This window comes from Galeopterus variegatus, unplaced genomic scaffold (genome assembly GCF_000696425.1).
Source record: "Galeopterus variegatus unplaced genomic scaffold, G_variegatus-3.0.2 Scaffold158, whole genome shotgun sequence".
NCBI lineage: Eukaryota > Metazoa > Chordata > Mammalia > Dermoptera > Cynocephalidae > Galeopterus > Galeopterus variegatus.
In genome coordinates, this window is record NW_007726269.1 from 382,109 (window position 1) to 404,750 (window position 22,642).

At 38.4% G+C, this 22,642-nt stretch overlaps 1 protein-coding gene across 2 annotated transcripts; it reads left to right on the forward strand.

Annotated features, from left to right (window-relative positions):
- Positions 1-16: 16 nt before the first annotated feature.
- Positions 17-22,286, forward strand: SLC40A1 (solute carrier family 40 (iron-regulated transporter), member 1). Of its 2 annotated transcripts, XM_008593444.1 has the most exons (9): positions 17-137; positions 1,419-1,564; positions 2,061-2,128; positions 7,140-7,299; positions 9,504-9,619; positions 10,679-10,805; positions 17,923-18,168; positions 18,971-19,618; positions 20,706-22,286. In XM_008593444.1, exons 2-9 carry the CDS (start codon positions 1,522-1,524, stop codon positions 21,017-21,019), a joined length of 1,722 nt encoding a protein of 573 aa, XP_008591666.1. In that variant the 5' UTR covers positions 17-137; positions 1,419-1,521; the 3' UTR covers positions 21,020-22,286. The 2 variants fall into 2 exon arrangements, with proteins under 2 accessions (XP_008591666.1, XP_008591659.1); XM_008593437.1 differs by lacking the exon at positions 17-137 and having other exon boundaries at positions 1,110-1,564.
- Positions 22,287-22,642: the final 356 nt, after the last annotated feature.

The following is a 22,642-nucleotide window of genomic DNA, read 5'->3' on the forward strand; positions in this document are numbered from 1 at the left end:
TCCAGATACAGGGCATATATTCACGCGTGGTTCCCTTCACTGCTGGGTGTCAGTCTGGCCCGTGCTCGAGGTGTGGACTCTGGTTGGAGTTTCAATGTGTAGGATCCACTCCCCGGGTTTGGGAGAGATTGAGAAGGGTAAGGTAACGAGAGGGCTAAAGGGCTTGTATGCCACAGGGGTTTCGGCACAGCGGGGGAAAAGTGGAGAAGTCACCCACCTGGGGTACTTTAGAGTCATTCACCTGCCCCTCCAGGAAGCCACCGCATGGCTTTACCTGAGCAGGGACAGACCCAGGAACACAACTGGGATAACCGGTATTCCTGGTAACTGCCTGTCAGATGCTGGGGCTTTGGAAGGGGAGGCAGGGAAGGGACGCCTGCGTGGGGGCGGGGCGAGAGGGGACAGAGGGAGAAAGGAGGGTGAGGGGCTGCCGGGCCGCCGCCTCCTCGCTGTCTCTCCGGGACGGATCTGGAGACCGAGTTCGGGGCTGGGGCTGGTCCCTAACTCGCTGCGGGACTTCGCCTTTCCAAGCCTCCGTCTACTCTTCTGAAGCGGGCTGGACTCTGATCTCGGCGCCCCCTTCCTGCCCTTTGATTCTGGTTCTTTGAGCCCCGCTTCGCGATCCTGGGAAGGAAAGACATTCTCTGCCGCAGGCGGGCCGGAATGGGAGGGCCAGGAAAGCGGCATCTGTGACATGGATTATATTTATTTAAATACCTAAGTAAAAATTATTTTCGTTTAAAAAAAAAAAAAAAGACTCCGACTCCGCAAGCTCGGGCTGGAGCTTTGAGCGGCCAGGTAGCCGATGCAAAGTGGTTCCCTCCAGCACCTGCCGCTTCGTTTGGCTCAAAAGTTCTCCACGCCGCCCCCGCAGAGCCCTCGCACCTTCCTCCCCTTCCCAGCGCCCCCGGCCGCCTCGACACCCCCCTGGCGGCTTCCCGGAGGGGGGACTAGCGGCCAGTGGAGCTGGCTGAGGCGGAGGTCCCCGGAGGCCGCGCAGCTTGGTTTTGATCGGCGGGACGCTGGCGCCCCGGGCGGGCGACTCCTCCTGGGCAGGGCGGGAGGCGGCGCGGCGCGCAGGGTCGGCAGGAGCCAGGCCTCGCGCGGCTGGGACGCCCGGCCGCCCCGAGAGGGAGGGGCTGCGGGATCGACGGCGGGGAAGCTCCGCCCCCGGCGCGGTATAAGTGCTGGGCCCGGCCCGCGGCGGCCGCAGGAGCTGGTTCTGGGGCGCCCGGCTGGGCTCGGCGGGCCTGTTGCGCTTCCCACCTGCTTCCATAAGGCTTTGCCTTTCCAACTTCAGCTACAGTGTTGGCTAAGTTTGGAAGGAAGACAAAAAGAAGACCCGGGGCCGTTTTCTTCCTCTTATCTTGCCGTAGTAGTCGTTGGGGTCTTCTTGCACAAGGTGGCTGTGTTTTTAGCGGTGCTATCTCCAGTTCCTTGCACTCCTGTTAATAAGCTCCTCGGCAAGAGCAGCAGCAGCAGCAGAAGAAGAAGAAGAGCAAGCGGGGGTCTCCTGGTGTCATGACCAAGGCAAGAGATCAAAACCGCCAGGGAGGATGCTGTGGTGAGTTGTGTTGACCGAATGTTTGCGGTGGAAACACAGGTTGGGCGTTGGAGACAAGCAACTCCACACAGGTTTTGGAGGAACGTGGCTCCTCTACTAAATGCTTTGTAAAAGCTCCTTTGAATCATGTTTTAGTGAGGGTTAAAGAAAAAGGGAAATTGAAGGTGTGGGAAAAGTGGTTTGCACACAGGCAAGGATGAAATAGACTGGGCAGTTTGGTTTGCCTTGTGTAAAAAAAATAGTTAAAGCATGTTGAAATAAGAGTTTCTTCACAGTTTGTGAAGTTATGCAGTTATTGACCAACAGGTCATGCTGAACTGAAGTGAATGGTATTAAGTAAACTAAATGCATTGGTTCGTAGGTGACTTGATAAAGTGAACCACGCAGTAGTTTTTAATAATCGTGTTTTATTAAGAGCAAATGGGCAAGCATTCTAACCTCAGCTCATTCAACTGACTAATTTGCTTTTTATCATCCCTCCTGTGTCTCTTTGCAGGATCCTTAGAAAACTACCTGACATCTGCAAAATTCCTTCTCTACCTGAGTCATTCTCTCTCTACTTGGGTAAGTGAAAATGTATAGTAATTCTTCCAGCATAGTTGCACAATTTCTTATTTTCTTTCATTAGGGCCAAATGCAGGAAGCCAATTTCCAGTTTTGTCATGCAGTTAAAGAAATCATCCAAATACACATGCTAAAAAACGAAAAAAGTTATTTTCACCAAAGATATTCTCCCATGAGTGTTAGTGAATGCTATTTAATTATCAAGTTATCATACTTTGTGTAGATTGGCAACTATATAAAGATAGGATTAACAAGAACAGGAATATTTGAATTGTTTATAAAGGTATATTTTATTACTAGGCTTAGTAAATGGTCATATCTGCTACTAAGAATGGTTGGATGTCTCATATACCTTCTATTCTTTCACATTTTAAGGTATTTTTCTGTTGTCTTTTGTTAAAATTTAGTTCCAATATGCAGCACTATGAAAATACAGGAGAATGATGGAGTGATTGACTTAGGTTAATAATAACATTCTAATAGTAATTTAAATATAAATGACCCCAAGAACACATATTTGAATGACAAAAATCCTGTTTTTTAAAAATGTTATCTGTAGTTAGATAATGTGTGGGGCATTGCAGGCTATCTTAAAACCATCACCCAGTGAAAATCAGCAACTAATTCACAATTCTCCCTTCTGCTCCCTGCCATGTATGTGGTCTTTGAAGAGTCCTGGTGTTTCCATGGGTTCTCATCAGCTCCCCACAAAAAGGAATAATCCCAGAATGGTGCTGGTGTGTGTTTAATTTATGATGAGTTGAATCTTTAAAATGAAATAATTGTTCTTATTGTTTAAAAGCAATAAATCTGAGTATATTCTGTTCATGCTTCATATATGATACTTTAAAAGATCCATAAATAAGGAAAAAGAATTTTGAGAGTGAATTTTTTGAATGTTATTTTCTTTTTAAATTGGAAGATTCCATTGAGTCATCCTTAAGGAATGAATGGAAATCATGTATGAAGAAATCTATACCCTAAACCCTTGGGTAATTTATTAAGCTGGGTTATTGGCTCTCTAAGAAACAATTCATAGATGACTTTTTAGAAAAACAAGCTCCTATCTTCCCTCAGACTTACGCAGGGATGACTCTGCAAATATGTGTAAACAAAGTGGAGCTGGTATGGGTTTGTTTCAATTCCAATAGGCGATGATTCTAAGTAGAAACCATTAATAAATCTAAACCAATAATTTGTTCTAACAATTCAATTCAGAAGGTATTAAGTATTAAAAAGACCAATAACAAGTGATTGAAATAGTATCTGAAATTCTCAGCCTGTGGTCTGGGCCTAGCTCTTAGAGGAAGAAGGTGCCTCACTTCCAAATACTGATTCAGTTTAAGGTTTATGTGACCTTTGGTTATTAGGTTGGAAGGCCAGATTTGCCAAAAAATAAAAACAAAAACAAAAACACCAAAAAAGGAACTATGGTTATTTGAGGAGAATTTTTTGTCATGTTAATTAAAAGTTCCACAAGAAAGTTGACAGATACTTATCCTAATTTTACAGTAAGTTGAGCAAAGGGAATTCTTGTGAGAAAGGTGGATTTAAAAAACAATAGCAACTATAACCATATAAGGTTTAGTGGATTTTTACTTCTCACTGCAAAGGAGTGCAAAAGAGGAATGCCTTCTAACACTAGGTAATTCTGCTTTTTGTCTCTGTGTGGCACTCTGCCTGATTTTATTACAACCGAATATATATGTTTATGTATACATATATGCATATCTATCCATTCCACTGCCAACCTTGCCAAATTATGATTTCCTACATTCTGAACATAGGGGCATTAGGGTAGAAGGTTATCTCAGGTTAGGTTTGTGTGAGGTGGAATGCTTTCTATTTCTGAATTCACTTCTGTCTGCTGAAGGATCAATACATTTTACTCTGTACTATCAGAATACAAAGTAGTGTAAGAAGTAGATCCTGTTGTCAAGAAACTTGTAATATTATTTAATATGGACTTTAAAAAATGTATCTAATTGTGAAAAGATAATGGTATAAGGCAGTGAAAAAGAGGGGCTAGTTGCTTATATTTATGTTATTATCCTATGGATTGACTCCATCGATACCCCCCATTGTGTCTGCATCTCTCCAGCCCTCACTTCCCATAGGCCTCACTTCTCTGCTCATAGAGGCCTTTGTCACTACTTCATACTAAATGCTACCTTCCAGCCCCATCTTACTTTATTTTTCCTCACGGCACTCACCATCACCTGACCTGTGCAAGATTTGTTTTTGGTTTCTGCTCCCTGGAATGCAATCTGCATGAAACATGGACCATGATCCTTTGGCACCATAGAAGTTCTAGTGCCTGCAATTGTGTCGGATACATAGTAACTGCTCAATAAGTATTAAGTGGATTGATAACCTTGATCAATCATTCACAGATACTCAGTTGTCCTTCAGCTCTCAGTCCAATGGGGGTAGATAGACATGTAAACAAATCATCAAAGTGTGGTGGGAGCATGCAGGAGGGCAGGGAATGGAAGGAAGGAAGGAATAGGTGGGTTTGAAACAAGGAAGGATTGGGAGGGCACTTGGTCAGTGTTTACTTAGACTTTAGCCAATGCTTGGGCTTTTAGTAAGCATAGAATCTATATTTTTTTTAAGGCCTAAACCCTTTGGAAATTGGGGTAACTAGAGCAATTTTATCCTTCTCCATTAAGGAGATGGCATGCTATACAGGAATAAGCAAGAGAGAAAACTTCCATTTAATAGCACTTGTTTTGATGGCCTGCTTTAGAGGACTCTAAACCAAGTTCTTTTGGGAAGAAAAAAAAGAAAGAAGCAGCATATTATAATAGTATTTCTTAATCCTTATGTTAAGAAAGAGAAAATCCACTCACAGAGGCAGCCTGTCATTTGGACCATGTATGTGTTTTTGTCTTTTCCTTAGGAGCTATTCAGAGGAATGGAGATTAGGATAAAGTATCTACCTCCATTCCCCATCCCATTTTATTCTAATCAAATCTAAATTTGCTTTTCTTGTTAAAGATTGACAAAATAATTTGCAATTCTTATTGACATCTTTGTCTCAATATATAAACTTGTCTTTTAATTGGTTTCAAATTATATGTGTATTAACAAATTTTTAATTATTTAGAACACTGGTGTTTGAAACTGAAACAACTGCTAATTGATTTAAGTGAAAAATCTTCCTATTATCAAAACAAACATTAAAAAAGATGTCTCAGAAATATTAATTGTGATACTGATTATCCTCAAACTTCTTATACATTCATGGAATAAATCTAATGTACCAGAACAGTATAGTTGATAAACCGATCTAGGTTTTTGTCACATATCCTATATTTACTTACTCTACATCTGAGATCCATTGCACATCCACTCCTTTGTTGGTTCCTCAGTTACTTGTTATGCACCTGCTCTGGGCTGTGCACTGTGCTGAGGGTTCAGGGTGTTCACATTGCAGACCATCAAGTGAGAATCAGTCTTTCAAACTTGGTGCTAATTACTTACAGTGTTTTAATGTTTATGTGACCATATCTACCCCATCTCCCAAGGTTCTAACCTTATGTTAATTTTGAGTTTGGGTTCAATATTATATTCTTAATCCTCTACACCAAGGTTTTGAGCGGGATAATTCTTTGTTGTGGGGTACTATCCTGTGCATTGTAGATGTCAGAAGTATCTGCCTCCTTCATCCCCCTGCAATTGCAACAACCCAGATAACTCTAGGCATTGCTAAATGATCCTTGGAGGGTAAAATCACTCCCAGTTGAGACCTGCTGCTCTATATGAAGTTTATTGTAAATGATTGCTAGTATGCATCAATTTAAGTTTTGAGTGTCTAAGATTGTTGTTTTGGCTCTATTAAATTTTTTAAATCACTTGACCAGCGAGGATAGCACTTTCCTTCCAATATATGAAATTTATCATGAAGATGTTAACAGACTTTAGGAAGAACTAGGAGTGTAAGTAGTTCCACATATTGTCAAATCTATAAGGAACCCGGCTTGGGAATTTCCTGTAATGATTTCCAGAGATACATTATGATAGAACATTATTGTCCTTCTATATGTTAACCTCAGAAGTCAGTATTGGAGCCTAACCTCTCGTTATAGATTTCTTATATGTTAATTTACCTGACTCAGAAGTTTCTGTTAAAGTTACACCACATTTTGCAGTAATGAATTCCAAAATTCCCTATGTACTCAGGATTCTGTGTGAAGAAATAAGTAGTTTTAAAACCCATCAATACTAAAATGTTAAAATAACTACTTATATATTTAGGTTTATTTCTAACATCTTTGTTCATACAGTGCCAGAATTTGCCCTTATTGATTTCCTCTCTTTGATTGCTTTGCTGTTTTATGACTTTGAAATTTATTAAATAGAGCATAGATTTTAGAATGTTACAGGTGAAAAAAACTCTAGAGATCATATAGTCCATACCTATGATTTTATAAATTGGGAAACTGGCTTTTTTTTTTTGGCATTCAAGGTATACTGATATTTGTGAACTGTACTGTAATATAATTCTGCTCTAGAGATCATATAGTCCATACCTATGATTTTATAAATTGGGAAACTGGCTTTTTTTTTTTTGGCATTCAAGGTATACTGATATTTGTGAACTGTACTGTAATATAATTCTGCTTCATTAGCAAACTACTTTATGCCTCTCAAATCAGGTTAGGCAAATTCCAGGCCCAGGGATGACCTGGCACACAAGAGAACAGGTTATGTCTCAAAAAGCTATCTTGGGTCTGGAAACTACATTTTTTTCTAGAGTGAAAAGGAACATGTGTGTTTCATTAATATCATGCTTTTTCAAGTTTACTTAGTAATTGGGCAAGAATATTTTCCATTGTGCTGGGATGAACAGTTTTAACATATGACTAGTATTCAGTCTGTAATTATTGACTTTGAAAGTCTCACAGTGTAGCCAGAAAATACCCTTTTGATAAAGAAACAACTTCCTGAGTACAATTGACAAGAAACTAAAAATGTTTCATCGAAACATTTTCTTTTCTCATTCAAGGGAGATCGGATGTGGCACTTTGCAGTGTCTGTGTTTCTGGTAGAGCTCTATGGAAACAGTCTCCTCTTGACTGCAGTCTACGGGCTGGTGGTGGCAGGGTCTGTTCTGGTCCTGGGAGCCATCATTGGTGATTGGGTGGATAAGAATCCCAGGCTTAAAGGTGAGTGTTGTTATGTAACTGAGCCTTTGTATTCAAGAGACTGGTGCCTGAGCTAGCTCTGTAACAGAGGGAACAACAAACTAAGAGAGAAACCTTTGTGACTAACCCATTGAGGTCTGCACACCCGAGGGGCTTCAGTGGCAGCATCTCTGGATTGAGGGTTCTGGGGCTCCTGTACAAAGTTGGGATGCCAGGACATTGACCTAATACATTTTTTTGTGTCTTTGGCTGTTCACACATTTCAAATGTTAATGATTAACATTGTAGCACTTTTCTGAGAACAATGTTAAACATTAAAATTTGCTTAACTCTGGCTTCCTTTCTAACCATGACATGCACTGGAATCTTTTCAGTGTGATGTTCCTGGGATGGTTTTAACATCTGTCCTCTGGGTGTGTGTAAAAGAATTGAAGACTCAGTATAGACTCAAAGAACTGTAGCTGAGCCTGGATCACAGAGAGCTAAATTATAATTTTTTTAGGGAAAAAGAAGAAATAATAATATATTGACATTTATTCTAGAACATTAATGCTGAAATCATTCTGTTTTACGCAGGAAAGAGAGAAAGTGAGCAGTTCAGTTATTCAGAATATATGGGCAATGTGGATAATCATTCAGGATAAATTTTTCTTTATCAGTTGATAATACCACAAGACCTGGCCATGTCTGTTTTAGATGTTGGGGAAGGATTGAGATATCATTAGTTCCTTTCAGTGCAGAATGACTGCTCCTGGATACAGAGAAACGGGATTGTCAAATTCTAGGACTTGATACTACTAGTAAGATGGTGAAGATGAACATTTTTGTGTTTTGAGAATAAGTAGACCAGAACACATACAGAAAAAAGTTCTGTATCCTAGAAAAAAAATCCTAGTTATTTACATCATTATATGTAGGGACATAGGACTATTATATGTAGAAACCTTTAACCTTATGATTGTTGAGCACTTCAGTGATAGGTTAGGAAAGAATGTTGAGTTGGAGGAAGAGGAGTATGGTGGGATAGCAATCTCCCACTTACTTTACATAATCAACTCGTGTCACCTTACATGAAAAATATTTGCTGGTGTCTCTAGGCTGAGTTCACCCCTTCTTCCTCTGTGCTCCCATGAGGCTTTGTTAATATCTCTGGTATTGCTCTTATAGTTCACATATCTTTTCTTCTTCTGGTCTGTGGGGTCCTGAAAGCTAAGAATCTCGTCCGGTTGATATTTAATCCTTGTGCAATGAATAAATGCATGAATAAATAAATGAATGAATGAGTTACATGTTTGGATTTTATTTCAGACTTTCAGAAAGCAGTTTGTTTTGTCTTGAGTCTTTGGTATGACCTTACAAGCCAGGGTGAGCTTTACTATCCTTGAAGGCAAGAGCTATAATTATACTTTACATATGCAACTCTCTGTATTTCTCAAAGTGCTTTCATAAGTATTTTATTTGAGCATCATTATGACCCCATAAAGTATGAATACAGGTGTTACCATTCTCACCTTTTAGACATCGGTGTAAGAGACATTAGGTATCCTGCCCTAGTTCATCTACCTAGTGAGTAACAGCAAAAAGACTATCAGGTGGCCTTTCCTGTCCTTACTCCAGCACTTTGTCTACATTGGCGCTTCACTCTAAGAGAATTGGCATTTTCTGTGATGGAAGGTGTAGCTTAGGATTTTGTAGCAATGGCAAATAGACTTAGTATGTCAAAAGAAATACACAGCTTCTTTATTCATGGCAAACTTTTGCTTTTCTTTCCTTTTTATCTATACTATCTTATCAGATTTAGCCTACCATGTAGGAAGTTATGGGTTCCATAACTTCCTCCTTATCCTCCTTCATAACCTTCTACATGTTCTTCTTTTAACTTAAGCAACAAAGAGCCGAAAGATGGATCTTATCTGTGTAATAGTTCTGTTTATGATTGTAAACTTTCAAGAGAATAAATTAAATGAAAATATTCTTATTATGCAAGACTTCAACTGACAGAAAAAAATTGCGGGTACTGCATCATTTTGTTTGCAAATTTTACTGGTCTAGTGTGATCTGGGTCATGCTGGGAATAGTTGAGGCAGGATTTACTTCAGGAAGATTTTTTTTTCTGGTGGTAATTATGCATATGCGTTTATATAGTAGAATAATGATGTATGGATAAAAACAGTCCCACTGAGACGTTTTGGTGTAGTGAACACTTTGTTTCTTCCTCTGTACAGTGGCCCAGACTTCATTGGTGGTACAGAATGTTTCAGTCATCCTGTGTGGAATCATCCTGATGATAGTTTTCTTGTATAAAAATGAGCTTCTGACCATGTACCATGGATGGGTTCTTGTAAGTTTCAACAAGATTCTTGGTGGCAGGAAATTGAATATCTGGTGGTGGTAAAGATGCAAATGCTTCGAAGCTCGGGAGCATTGTTTTTGAAAATGTGACCTTTTAATATTGATCTCTATGTCTACTATATGCCCTATAGTTTGTTCACTGTTTTTTCTATTTTGCCCATAACAGACACTCATTAACTATTGTTTGAATTTAAATTTTGTCCTGTTGGTATTTAATGGCATTTCTAATAGTATAATTCAGTTGTTAGTTTTCAGCTTTTTAGCTTTAGCTGAAAACTAAAAACTAAATTCAGTTTTTAGTTTTCAGCAATAATTTGTTCACACTATATAAGAAATATTATCCACATATATATTAATCAGCAGTGATTGTGTTCCTCCAATAATTGTTATTTCTTTTTGGGGATATCAGCTAGATAACTTCTCACACTATAACTTTATGATTGCTTGATGGAAAAGAGGAGAGGGATGGGGTCTGATGGAAAACAATGGATTTGATGTCACTGTTGAATCTTCTTGTGTATATTTGGATTGATATTATAGAATTTCACAGCCAGGTAGGACATTAGAAATCTTCAAGTCTAGTTGCTTCATTTTATTGATGAAAAAATTAAGACAAAGTGAGGTTAGTTGATTGCTCATTGTCATGCAACTAGAAAGTGTTGGAACTCTGACTTAAACACAGGTCTTCTCAATTCTCCTTCAGTGTTCTTTTTAAATGATATATTTTTGTGGGAGTAATATTAAAAACCACCACTGTGTTAACATCTTGTGATAGCTATGTCACGTAGATGTTCACATGACTATTACAATTTTTGTATTATTTGTACTAGAGATGATATAGATTAGGACAGTATTAGCCCTTTAACTCGACCATAGGTTTTTATTGTTTCATGCAAACATAGTAATATGATTTCTTTGTAAATGAAGTTAAGGTAAAAATTTTAGTATTATGCCACTAAAGACCATTTTAAGTAACGTTACATATAGTGAGGTAGATACAGTGTGGTAATCTGACGTTTTAACCTAACTTTTCCTTGTAATTCCTTAGACTTCCTGCTATATCCTGATCATCACTATTGCAAATATTGCAAATTTGGCCAGTACTGCTACTGGAATTACAATCCAAAGGGATTGGATTGTTGTTGTTGCAGGAGAAGACAGAAGCAAATTAGCAGGTAATTTGGTTTTCTCTTTCATATAAGTGGGTATGTTGGGATTCACCTTAAATCAGTGGTAATAAATAAGGTTATAAGCCTTTTGTTGTTCTGGGTGTTTTTTAAGAACAATAAATTGAAAGCATAGTTTTTTTCTTATTATCAGACTTGGTGCCAAGATTTACCTCACTGTTATGAAGTTAATTGGTAAGATAATTAACTTTTCTTTTATTCTATGCAAACCTGGCAAATGGAAGAACATTTCTTTTGAACTTTTTGCTTTACTTTTTTAAAATTCTGTTAACTATTTCACTTAGACCAGTGAAACTCTGACATGAGACTTTACAAGTCATACCTATGGATATTATTACTGGTACTTATCAATCATGCTATGGATATTATTCTCTTCAAACTAAATGGAAACAACTTAATCATAGAAGAGACTCTAGAAATTAATTCCTTCTACTTTACAGTTATAATCTATAATCTTTATTACATTATGCATGATATAATTGCTATTACAAATTCTTAAGAAATAGAGGATAGAGTATAGATTTAAAGAAGCTTACAATTTTAGTTGTTCATTCGTTGTTCATTGGAAACATAGACAAGTGGCCAAGGAAAGACTGAAGAATGCTTACAGAGCAACATGTCCTATTACATCAATATTACTTGTGCCCAGAATAACCTCCCTCACTTGGTATTGTCTGCCTTCCCCCCATATAACACATAGACACAAATGGGATTGATTATACCGGGTAAAGGAAGAAGGGTACACCTGCCTGCCAGTCACAGCAGCTGAATCAACTCTGCTGGTCATTAAGATAATGGGTATTACCAACACATTACCCAACCATACTGACAGACAAGAAAACCATTCTTGATGACTTAAAGGGCTTATCCTAGGACACAGGAGGCAAGATTATGGGCTGCAGTTATCAAGCCGCTTTGTTCGAATGGACCATGTGGCTTAAGAAGGAAAGATAGAAAGGAGTGGTGATTGAAAAAGAACAAAGTCTGCAGAAGGTCTAGAAGAAAAGGAATTTGCTTGAATCATCACTTCGTGGTATTATAATTAAGATAAAAATACCACAGTGATTTTATAGGATGGTGTGCGCTTAGGGTGAATTTAGCACATGTGAGTCTGTACTGCAGGAAATTCTTTCTGGAGTTAAAGTTGTGATTCTCATTAATCTTCTGTGATCATTTATAGTAAGGAATAATTCCATGTCTCTTTGTTATATTGAACTAGAAGATAAGGCTTTGTCCTTTTTTGTTTACTTTCTCTTTCTAACATACTATTTTAAGTACATAAAATTTGTCTGTGTTTTAAAATTTAAAGTGCCCTACAAGAGGATATATTTTGAAAGTAGATTGCATATATATTTTCTGGAATATATTTGGGGAAAAATTGGCTTTTTAAATGATTTTCTTTCACTCATCTGAATTTCTTAACTCATTTTGACTCTGTAAAGTCTGTTAAAGAGAAAGTTACTCAGAATCTTTAACTTGTCCTAATATACAAATAAATAATAAATACAAAGATCCCACATAACTTTGGATCCCACATATTTGCCAGAAAGATCCCAAAAAGTTATGTGAGATTTCTGACTGTGAAGTGATATCTCAGAATAGCAACAGCAAAAATACGAGTGGCCATTTGTCAGCTGTCCCTCTTTATACTATGAATTATTGCAGAGTGGAAGAACCTAGGCCAACCAGTCTAGTTTTTTAACTTCTGGAGTTTCTTAAGTTTAAGAAAGGAAGTAAGCTGTCTGTTGAACTCTCGTTCACTGTTAGCTTTTCGTGAGTGGTGCTCTTTCAGTTCCAGCCAGCAATGGGGGTTAATAGTCTAGTGAAAGAAAACCTACGTGTTGGCTTTCCTGAAGTTTTAACCTTGGCATTTGTGTTAATTAAAAACCATGTTTCAAAACAGGATACAGAAACTTCTTTAGTTCTGAGGATCAGCAAGTGTCTAACCATGGATTTTTGGTGCCATTTTTTCTATAAGGCAGAGTTAAAGGAGAGCAGAGAAAAAGGAGGATAAAGGAAAAATAGAAGAGAGAAGGGGAAAAGTACACCTAGAAGGGACTCCAGCTGCTGCCTTGGGTTCCTGTGAGGTTGTGTCTCTGTACACAGATGCACCTACTCCAGTCAGGAATAATTTATGTTTACACAGGCTGATTTTTAATGTTGTTGGCAAAGACTGTCAGAAACCCAGGTAGGACACCGGACCAGAAGGCTTCACCTGTGTGTGTTGGGTATGTGTGTGCAGAGGGTGAAGGGGAAAGGATGTTTATGTAGAGAGTCAAGGGGTGAGATGGGTACTGATTGCTCCTATATCCTCATTCCAGTGTTTCTTGATTTCAGAGACCATTTTAAAATTGGAAGGTGTATCACTGAGGTTAAAAAACAGGAGCAGTTTTCCTTTGCAAAGTTAAAAAGTGTTAGAATTTTATTGGCATCCGGCCAAAATATTGCTGATAACCATCGAGTTTAGAAAGCTCCAGAAAAGTCATTGTTTTTGACATAAATCTTGTTAACTGATCTGTTCACTAATTAGGTACTTATCAGGTACTTGGTTTAGTATTTTATTAAAACATTCTCTTGTGCCATGAGCCTTAGCCTGTCTAACCAGTTTGAAACTCACTTCCTTTTCCCAGACTTTTTACTCCATCTATTGCTTTATTTCCTTCCCTATTTCCTATGTGGAGCACTCTTTATTAATATCTTCTGAGGTTTTTCTTGCCCACCGCTCTAATTAAAAATCTGCTGGTCAGCTTTATAAAGTATGGCAGATAAATTTCATGTTTGACCTCTATTGATTAAAAATTGATTTCATATTTGAGGTGGACAAACCTGCTAGCTGCTACAGTGTTTGCTCAGCAAATCTTTTCTTAAAATTATTTTTCTATGAGATGGAATATACCTTTTATAATAGAAGTAGTTATTTTAACTCATGTTCTGTGCCACAGCTGTAGTTGAAAACAGTTAAATTGAAATCAAATGAGCGCACATTTGTGTGTTTATGTAAGAATGAATATAAATTTGTAAAGAGCATATGTTTGCACATGCAGAAGACTGATTCTGTTCTAGCCTGTTGCCAGTAAAATGATTAGGTCTTTAAAAAAAAATTGTTTAATTCATTCTGCCTCCAAAAAATAAATGCTGTTTTTTTCTCATTGGTAGTAACACCTAAGTATTATTAACTTCCTAAGTATAGTATAAAATATAGAAATTGGTGACATTGGGAAGCTCCATGAGCACTTGAAAACTGAAGTAGTGAAAGAGTACCAAATAATTTTAATTAAAATAATTTTTTTGGTTGTTTTTCTGGGGCTTTTAGATCCAGGTATATATGTTCTTTAGTTACTTGGCTTTTTGGATTCTCAAATTAGTGACTTATCTGGGTCAATTCCACACTTCTCTGTTGGCATATGAGTTGGAAACTTATTATGGGGGCAGATGGAAGTTAGTGAAGCTTCCGCAAAGATGGTCATGTGTAAGATCAATGACAGCTGCCTTTGTCTCTCAAGTGAAAGGTCAAACATGTCAAAGTTCTCCTGTTATCATGTAAGCATTATGCATTCACAGAACTAATCAAAAAGTAATTGAGGACCAGGAAGAATTAGAGAAGGGATACAGGCAGTTTTCTTTTGATGTACTTATTAGTCATGTATTGCTTTTCCCCTTAAGGTGACCCAAATGAGTGTTGTCTCAATTTTTCACTCTGCTCTGTTGAGGTAGGGAATGAGAATAGGTCATTTTCTTAACTTCCTCTCCTTTATTCATCATGTCCTCTATTCTAACTCAGGTATACATTCCCATGGTCAAACTCTGGACCTTGTCATCACCGCTAAATCCTCCCCTTTCATAATCTCAGTCTTTGGCATCCATATCTTGAACTACCCCCTCCTATCATTCCAGCTCACTCCATCACTACCCTGGTCCCAACAATCCTCCAGCCTAGTTTGCACCTACAAGTCATTAATTTCACTGCCTTTTCATCTCCTCTCTTATCTCCCTTTCTTATCCAGCTTAATTCCAAGATCAGTCGTGATCACATGATCACCTCGTAGTGTATACCCTCAGCTCTCTCGGCCCCCTCTCCTTATATCACCTTATAAGACCTTGGTTAAGTCCAGCTCTCCACAATAGAACATGGCTGGAGAAAAACACATGACCCTGTTCAGTGTTCTCACTTGAAGTTCAGGGCCACTGGGGTCAAGTTGGCACTTTTATGCTGCCAGATGATCACACTGTTTTCTCTGGTTCTTCCTTCTTCTACTCTCCCCAAGGATTGTTTTACATTTTCTCCTCTCTTCTCACACATTCAGGACCTTCTCCCCCATCCTCACTTTCACTGATGACTTTGCTTTATATTTTATTGAGAAAATGGAGGAAATGAGAAGATAACTTCCATGTGCTCTCGTTATCACATCCCTTCCTACCTGTCTTCTCCTCACTTTCACTGATGACTTTGCTTTATATTTTATTGAGAAAATGGAGGAAATGAGAAGACAACTTCCATGTGCTCTCGTTATCACATCCCTTCCTACCTGTCTTCGAAGCCATAGACATGGCCTCCACTCTTGTGACTACTGATGAGTTTTTGTGCTCCTGTCTAAGAACTACTCCACGTATGCAGTAGAGTCAGATTACATCCCTTCTCATGTACGTGTCATTCTAGTCAACATGCAAACGTACACTCATTTGCTCTTTTTAAACATCCCTGTCTTTACCGCAGTTCTCCCGCTGCCACCCCATTTCTTTGTTCCTCTCCACGTATGCAGTAGAGTCAGATTACATCCCTTCTCATGTACGTGTCATTCTAGTCAACATGTAAACATACACTCATTTGCTCTTTTTAAACATCCCTGTCTTTACCGCAGTTCTCCCGCTGCCACCCCATTTCTTTGTTCCTCTTTTTTTTTTTTGTGACCAGTAAGGGGATCACAACCCTTGGCTTGGTGTCGCCTGCACCGCNCCACGTATGCAGTAGAGTCAGATTACATCCCTTCTCATGTACGTGTCATTCTAGTCAACATGCAAACGTACACTCATTTGCTCTTTTTAAACATCCCTGTCTTTACCGCAGTTCTCCCGCTGCCACCCCATTTCTTTGTTCCTCTTTTTTTTTTTTTGTGACCAGTAAGGGGATCACAACCCTTGGCTTGGTGTCGCCTGCACCGCACTCAGCCAGTGAGTGCACCAGCCATCCCTATATGGGATCCGAACCCACGGCGGGAGCGCCACTGCACTCCCAGCGCCGCACTCACCCGAGTGAGCCATGGGGTCGGCCCCTTTGTTCCTCTTTTTAGCAAAACATATAAAAAAGTTTTCTATTTCCAATTCCTTTCTTTGGTCAGGACTTTGCTTTCCATATGGCCAGGGGTCAACATTCACATTGCACTCCAGGGGGTGGGACTCATTTAAAATATAACATAAGTGGTTTCCCTGGAGTTGGCACCAGTCTCTCAAACCAACTTCAATCAGGCGTTTGCCCTGACTGCTCCCCTCTTTTCAAGGTCACCACTGTCTTTCATGTGACCAACTAATGTTTCTTCTCAGAGCTCATCTTTCTTGACCTATCAGCAGCACTTGACACAGTTGATTACTCCGTTCTCTTTGGAATGCTGTCACCTCTTGGCTTTAGGACACCACACTCTCCTGAGTTTACTCTTCTTATGCTTGTTCCTTCTTACTTTGCTGACCTCTAAACATTGGTGTGCCCAGCACTCATTCCTCAGACCTTGTCTACACACACTCCCTTGGTGATCTTATCTGGTCTCATTGTCTAAAAGTCAACCCGCTGATGACTCCCAAATCTGGCTCATATGTTTTCCCTAAACTCCAGCCTCATATATTTAACTGCCTGCTTGACATGCCCTCTTGAATGTCAGTAGGTCTATCAAAATCAACATCTTCAAAACCAAATGTTGTTCTTTTGCACCAAACCTGATTCTTCTGAAGTCTTCCACTTCTGATGGAACTTACTTCCAACAGTTGCCCAGGAAAAAAACAAAAAACTTGACATCAGCTTTGATTCCTCTCTTTCACACCTGTATGTAATCTGTTAGCAAGTCCTCTTAATTCTACCTTTAAAGGATATACAGTATCTATTTCTCCCCATTTTCACTGTCACTATCCCAGTCAATGCCACCATCAGCTCCCACTTGTCTCCTTGCTTTTGCTCTTGTCTACCACCCCCCCCCACCCTTGCTCTATAGTCTTTTCTCAACATAGGAACCAAAATGAACCTTTAAAAATATGTCAGACGACGCCATCTCTGTGTTCCAAACTTTCCAAAGGCTTCCTGACTCATTCATTGTAAAAGTCAAAGTTTATATAATGTTCACAAGACCTTACATGACTGGGCAAGTGTCCCTTTCCTCTCTGATGTCATCTCTGCTGTCCTCTTCCTTCCTCACTCTGCTCCAGCCCTACTGATCTCTCTGCTATTCCTCTAACACTCTGGCCTGCTCTGCCTACCCCAGGACATTTGCATTTCCCTTGGTCTGGAATTCTCTGTTTACTGACATCCACGTGGCTAACTCTATTGCCTCCTTCCACTTTAGGTCTTTGTCGTGATGCTCTTTTTTTCAGTGAGTCCTTCCCTAACCTCACCCTATTTAGAACTTGCCCCCCAAGCACTCTCTATGCCTTTCTTCCTGCTTTATTTCTCACCACAGTCTTTAAGGAACATCTGACATATTTTATCTATCTGTCTATCTGCTTGTTGATTTACTGTCTTTCTTTTCCTATGAAAATGTAAATTCCATGAAGGCAGGGAAGGATATTGTTTTCTTTATAGTGTCGAGAATGGTGCCTAGCTTATAATAGTCACTTAATAAATATTTTTTGAAAAATATGAATGTAGAGTCAATATTCATTTTAAAAAGGTGATATTAGACTAATTTAGAGAAGCCCAAGGGAATCATGAGTTTTGAGGCAAATTTAGTGACTTGATCCAAATAAAAAGTGTTTTTCTAACAAAATGGTTTTCTCACAGAGTGCTTGTAGAAATTCACATTTTAGGAATCTATACTCTTGGTTTACAACTTTGTATTATGTGAGTGGGTAGTCTTTCTTTTGATATATTTGTACACATACCTGTGTCTTTCACCTACTTCTGTAGACATGAATGCTACAATACGAAGGATTGACCAGTTAACCAACATCTTGGCCCCCATGGCTGTTGGCCAGATTATGACGTTTGGCTCCCCAGTTATTGGCTGTGGTTTCATTTCGGGATGGAACTTGGTGTCCATGTGTGTGGAATACTTTCTGCTCTGGAAGGTTTACCAGAAAACCCCTGCTCTAGCTGTGAAAGCTGCTCTTAAAGTGGAGGAAGCTGAACTGAAACAGCTGAATTTACACAAAGGTAAACCGAACGTAACAATCAATCCTTTTGCTCTGATGTTCAGACCTTCAACGCTGATGAAGATCAAAACGATTTTGAATTTATATTGGGTTTCATTACCAGTGAACTCCTGGATGAGGTTAAATATATCACTTTGGTAGGTGAGGCAAAACCAGGTTTTAGAGGATCCGGGGAACAACTCTGGGTTGAACTTGCTGTGGTTGGAATGGGACCCCGGCCCTTTTCCTTGGTGTGAGCAGTAGGCACAGAGGGGCAATTAATTGAGGGATGGCTGGGCAAAGCTGAGTCGTAAGAATGGGAAGAACAGTGGCGAAAATAGAGAACAAGAGTATATGTAGAAAGGAGTTACATGGACACTTGTGGGACAGTGGAAGGGAGTGAGGACGTGAAGACGGGCATTTCCCAAGAGAAGAATAAGTTGGGCTTCTGGGTAAATGGAATCTTAATAAGGCCCCAGAAAATAGGATGCTGTGTTTTCCCAGACAATTTTTATATTTTATGTGATGAGTTTTTCTGCTATTTACTTTGGTGGGAGTAGAATTTCTAAGAGAAAGGAGAGGAAAAAGAAAAGAGAGAAATAGATGAGTAGTATTTTGTTTAACAAAAATGGTACTTGGAGATTGTTCCTTGGCTAGAATTCTTAGATTATTAGTAAAAGAAAATACATATAGTATTTTGGTTAATGTAGTAACCAAGGATACTAATGGGGGAGGGGAATAAAAGAAGAAAAAATACTAAGTAAGATAATTGGCTTTTCCCCCTACTGCCCTCCCCCCCAAATAATAATATCTCTTATTAACAGATACTGAGCCAAAACCCCTGGAGGGAACTTGTCTAATGGGTGAGAAAGATCCTGACATCCATGAGCTTGAACATGAGCAAGAGCCCACCTGTGCCTCCCAGATGGCTGAGCCCTTCCGCACCTTCCGAGATGGATGGGTCTCCTACTACAACCAGCCAGTTTTTCTGGCTGGCATGGGTCTTGCTTTTCTTTATATGACTGTCCTGGGCTTCGACTGTATCACCACAGGCTATGCCTACACTCAGGGACTGAGTGGTTCCATCCTCAGTATTTTGATGGGAGCATCAGCTATAACTGGAATAATGGGAACTGTGGCTTTTACTTGGCTACGTAGAAATTGTGGCCTGGTTCGGACTGGTCTGATCTCAGGATGGGCACAGGTTTCCTGTTTGATCTTGTGTGTGATCTCGGTGTTCATGCCTGGAAGCCCCCTGGACTTGTCTGTTTCACCTTTTGAAGATATCCGTTCTAGGTTCATTCCAGGAGAGCCGATTACACCTACCATAATACCTGCAACCATCATCACAACTGAAATGCACATGCCAAACGGGTCTAATCCTGCTACTATTGTCCCGGAGGCAAGTCCCAAATCTGTGCCCATAGTCTCCGTCAGCCTGCTATTTGCAGGCGTCATTGCTGCTAGAATTGGTAAGAAATCTCTTCTTGTATATCAATGAACTAAAGTGTCTTTTTGGAATGTGGATACAGATAATTCACCAACAAATGATCTGCAATATGCCTTATTTATCTTTATGTATATAATCCAGTCTTCAATTATGACATTTTTATTTTATAGTTTAAAAACTGTATTTGTGTGTGTGTGTGTGTATGTGCATGTACTCAAAACATCTTTAGGGCTTGAAAATTTTTTCTAAATGAGTATCTTAAGTATTACTCTTTTAATGTAATTTAATTTTTAGAAGATACTAGATATCTAGTAATTTAGTAATTACTAGTAATTTAAAGTCTTTATAGTGCTATAATTAACTATAATTTAGGAATATTTCTATGGTACAACATAAGATAGTGCTTTATTTATTTTTTTAAAAAGACAGGTTAATTAGAAAAAAAAAATTCTTCAAAGGTCCTATCTAGTTGAGGTGTATTTATTATATGCTTTGCCACACGAATGGATTTTATAGCTCTGGAAGGAAACATAATGTAAAGACTTCTTACAAAGCCAAATTTAAGTAATCATTAATAGAGTACTGATGATTTATCTCTGACCGAATTCATTCTTGAAACCATATTTATCTGGTAATAAAAAGCAGTTCATTAATTTATCAAAGACATTAGTATTCAAGCAAGACAGTTTTATTGTAAGGGCTTTCAAACCCAAGCAGTAAATGAAACAATGGTTTAAGGTTTCCTTATACTTTAACCATTACCATGTCATTTAAATTTTAAAAATACTAGTACTTACAGGATTTGTTATGTCTCTGATTTCAGAGTTTTGCTTTTGTAGTATGAAAAATCACAGACAAACAGAACTAAAAAGTTTGTAGATCAGACTTACTGTCTGTGGCTATAAAAATCATTTCTCAAAGCCACTAATAACCCAACATTTATTAATTAAAAATAATTCTTTAAGGCAAGGCTGTGATAAATATATAAAGTGACAAAGGTATTAAAGCTAAAATGCGTATTTTGCATATGTCAGCAGATTTTTAGATATAAATCTGACATGTATGGCTATAAATTAAAATCCAATCTTAAAAAAAATCTTTTATTATAGGTCTTTGGTCCTTTGATTTAACTGTGACACAGTTGCTGCAAGAAAATGTAATTGAATCTGAAAGAGGCATTATAAATGGTGTACAGAACTCCATGAACTATCTTCTTGATCTTCTGCATTTCATCATGGTCATCCTGGCTCCAAATCCCGAAGCTTTTGGCTTGCTCGTATTGATTTCTGTCTCCTTTGTGGCAATGGGCCACATTATGTATTTTCGATTTGCCCAGAAAACTCTGGGCAGCCAGCTCTTCATTTGTTGTCCTGATGAAAAAGAAGTCACCAACGAAAATCAAACTGATACATCTGTTGTCTAAGACAGTTTAACTATTGCTGTCCCTGTTAATAGATTGTATAGAGCACATGTGCTTATTTTGTACTGCAGAACTCCAATAAATGGCTGGGTGTTTCTCTCTTTTTTTACCACAGCTATGCCTTGAGGGCTAAAAGCTATTTAGGAAACCTAAGTCAGCAGAAATGAGCTGGTTAATTTCACTTACATTTAGCAATGGGAAAAAAATATATAGAAAAAGAAAAACAGTTTAAATATGGAGACTGTAATGATAACACTGATTTCCCCTGTGTTTCATGAGTAGATAAAATTTTACGTCAGAGTGGTTAGTCATGTGAATTAAGTTATTCTTTGGCAGATATTTATTATCTGTACTAGAATTCAGATATGTCAATTTTCCCTAAAACTCACTCTTATTTGAGTCTGGTTAATCTACTTTATTTGTATCTTATTCTCAGATTTATTATAAAAATAAATTCTCCAGATATGAAGATTAAAGTTTGATAACCATTATTATCTTATTGATCCAACTGAAGGGATTTACATAAATGTGGAAAAAATAAGGTTCATGGTTCAACTTCAGAGAGCACCGTTGCATTTTTATTATCAGGGTAGGGCAAAATATTGTATTAAGCATGTGTAGCAATTCATAAAATGACTATCATGTAAGCTTCAGGTAGACGCAAAGCTGCAAAGTAGATTTATAACACAGTGAATACATAAAGATTTCAAATATGTCAGTAGTTTGGCCATAGAAACTAGAAGCTAAAAGCCACACAGAAGGATGAGATCCTAATTATACTCACGCCACTATCATTAATGATCTCTATCTTAGAATATGAGGGAGTAAGCCTTTAGCCTGGCTAGTTATGTGTAGAAAGAAAACCTACACTTGGAAAGGTTTTGTTGTAGAAATCATTTGATTTACTTTTCACCCACTCGGGTAGAACACTTTTGTTTTATGCCCAGGAGTTATCTCTGCATTGTTCTAGAGCAAGAATACTCATAAAAGTACCCCTTTCGAATGTCTTTGAGAAGGATAGAGGGAAAAAAAAAGTTTGTATATATTTTTAAAAACTGTTTTACAAGTCAGTTTGCAACATGCCAGTACCAACATGGTCCTTTGCCTTAACCGTTCATGCACTTTCTTGGAGACTGCAATATGTTGCTATGAGCACTTTCTTTATCCTTGAGGTTTAATCTTTTTCATCTTTCTACAGTATGATAATGATTTGCTATGTTGTAAAATCTTTGTAAAATATTTCTATATAAAAATATTTTTAAAATCTTCATTTCTTTTTCCTGAATTGTGTTCCCTGGTTAGTTAATATTGCTTTTGTTACAAAACATCTATTTCGGATGATGTGTTTTTCTCTATAAGGGGCTACAGTTTCATAACATACATTTTAATGTTATCTCCCTATTCATATTTCCATTTTATGGTGGTCTGGATAAATGTGTAGTAAACATGAGGCCCAGCACTTTTTCTTTGACATTGAATAAGTCACACTAAGCTCTGTTAAGTTCTTAGTTCCCTTATATAAGTTGGAGATACTGTAATACCAACCTTACCCATCTCAAAACTTCCCTGATTGAATCAGATGAGAAGCCATGTGGGAGCACTTTGTGAACAAGACGAGGTACTATT

Bases quoted from the DNA above. Each gene is read 5' to 3' on its own strand.
- SLC40A1 (XM_008593444.1), top strand. From the start codon at position 1,522: ATGACCAAGGCAAGAGATCAAAACCGCCAGGGAGGATGCTGTG. The intron at 1,565-2,060 runs GTGAGTTGTGTT...GTCTCTTTGCAG, and splicing joins CCGCCAGGGAGGATGCTGTG to GATCCTTAGAAAACTACCTG. The intron at 19,619-20,705 runs GTAAGAAATCTC...CTTTTATTATAG, and splicing joins CGTCATTGCTGCTAGAATTG to GTCTTTGGTCCTTTGATTTA.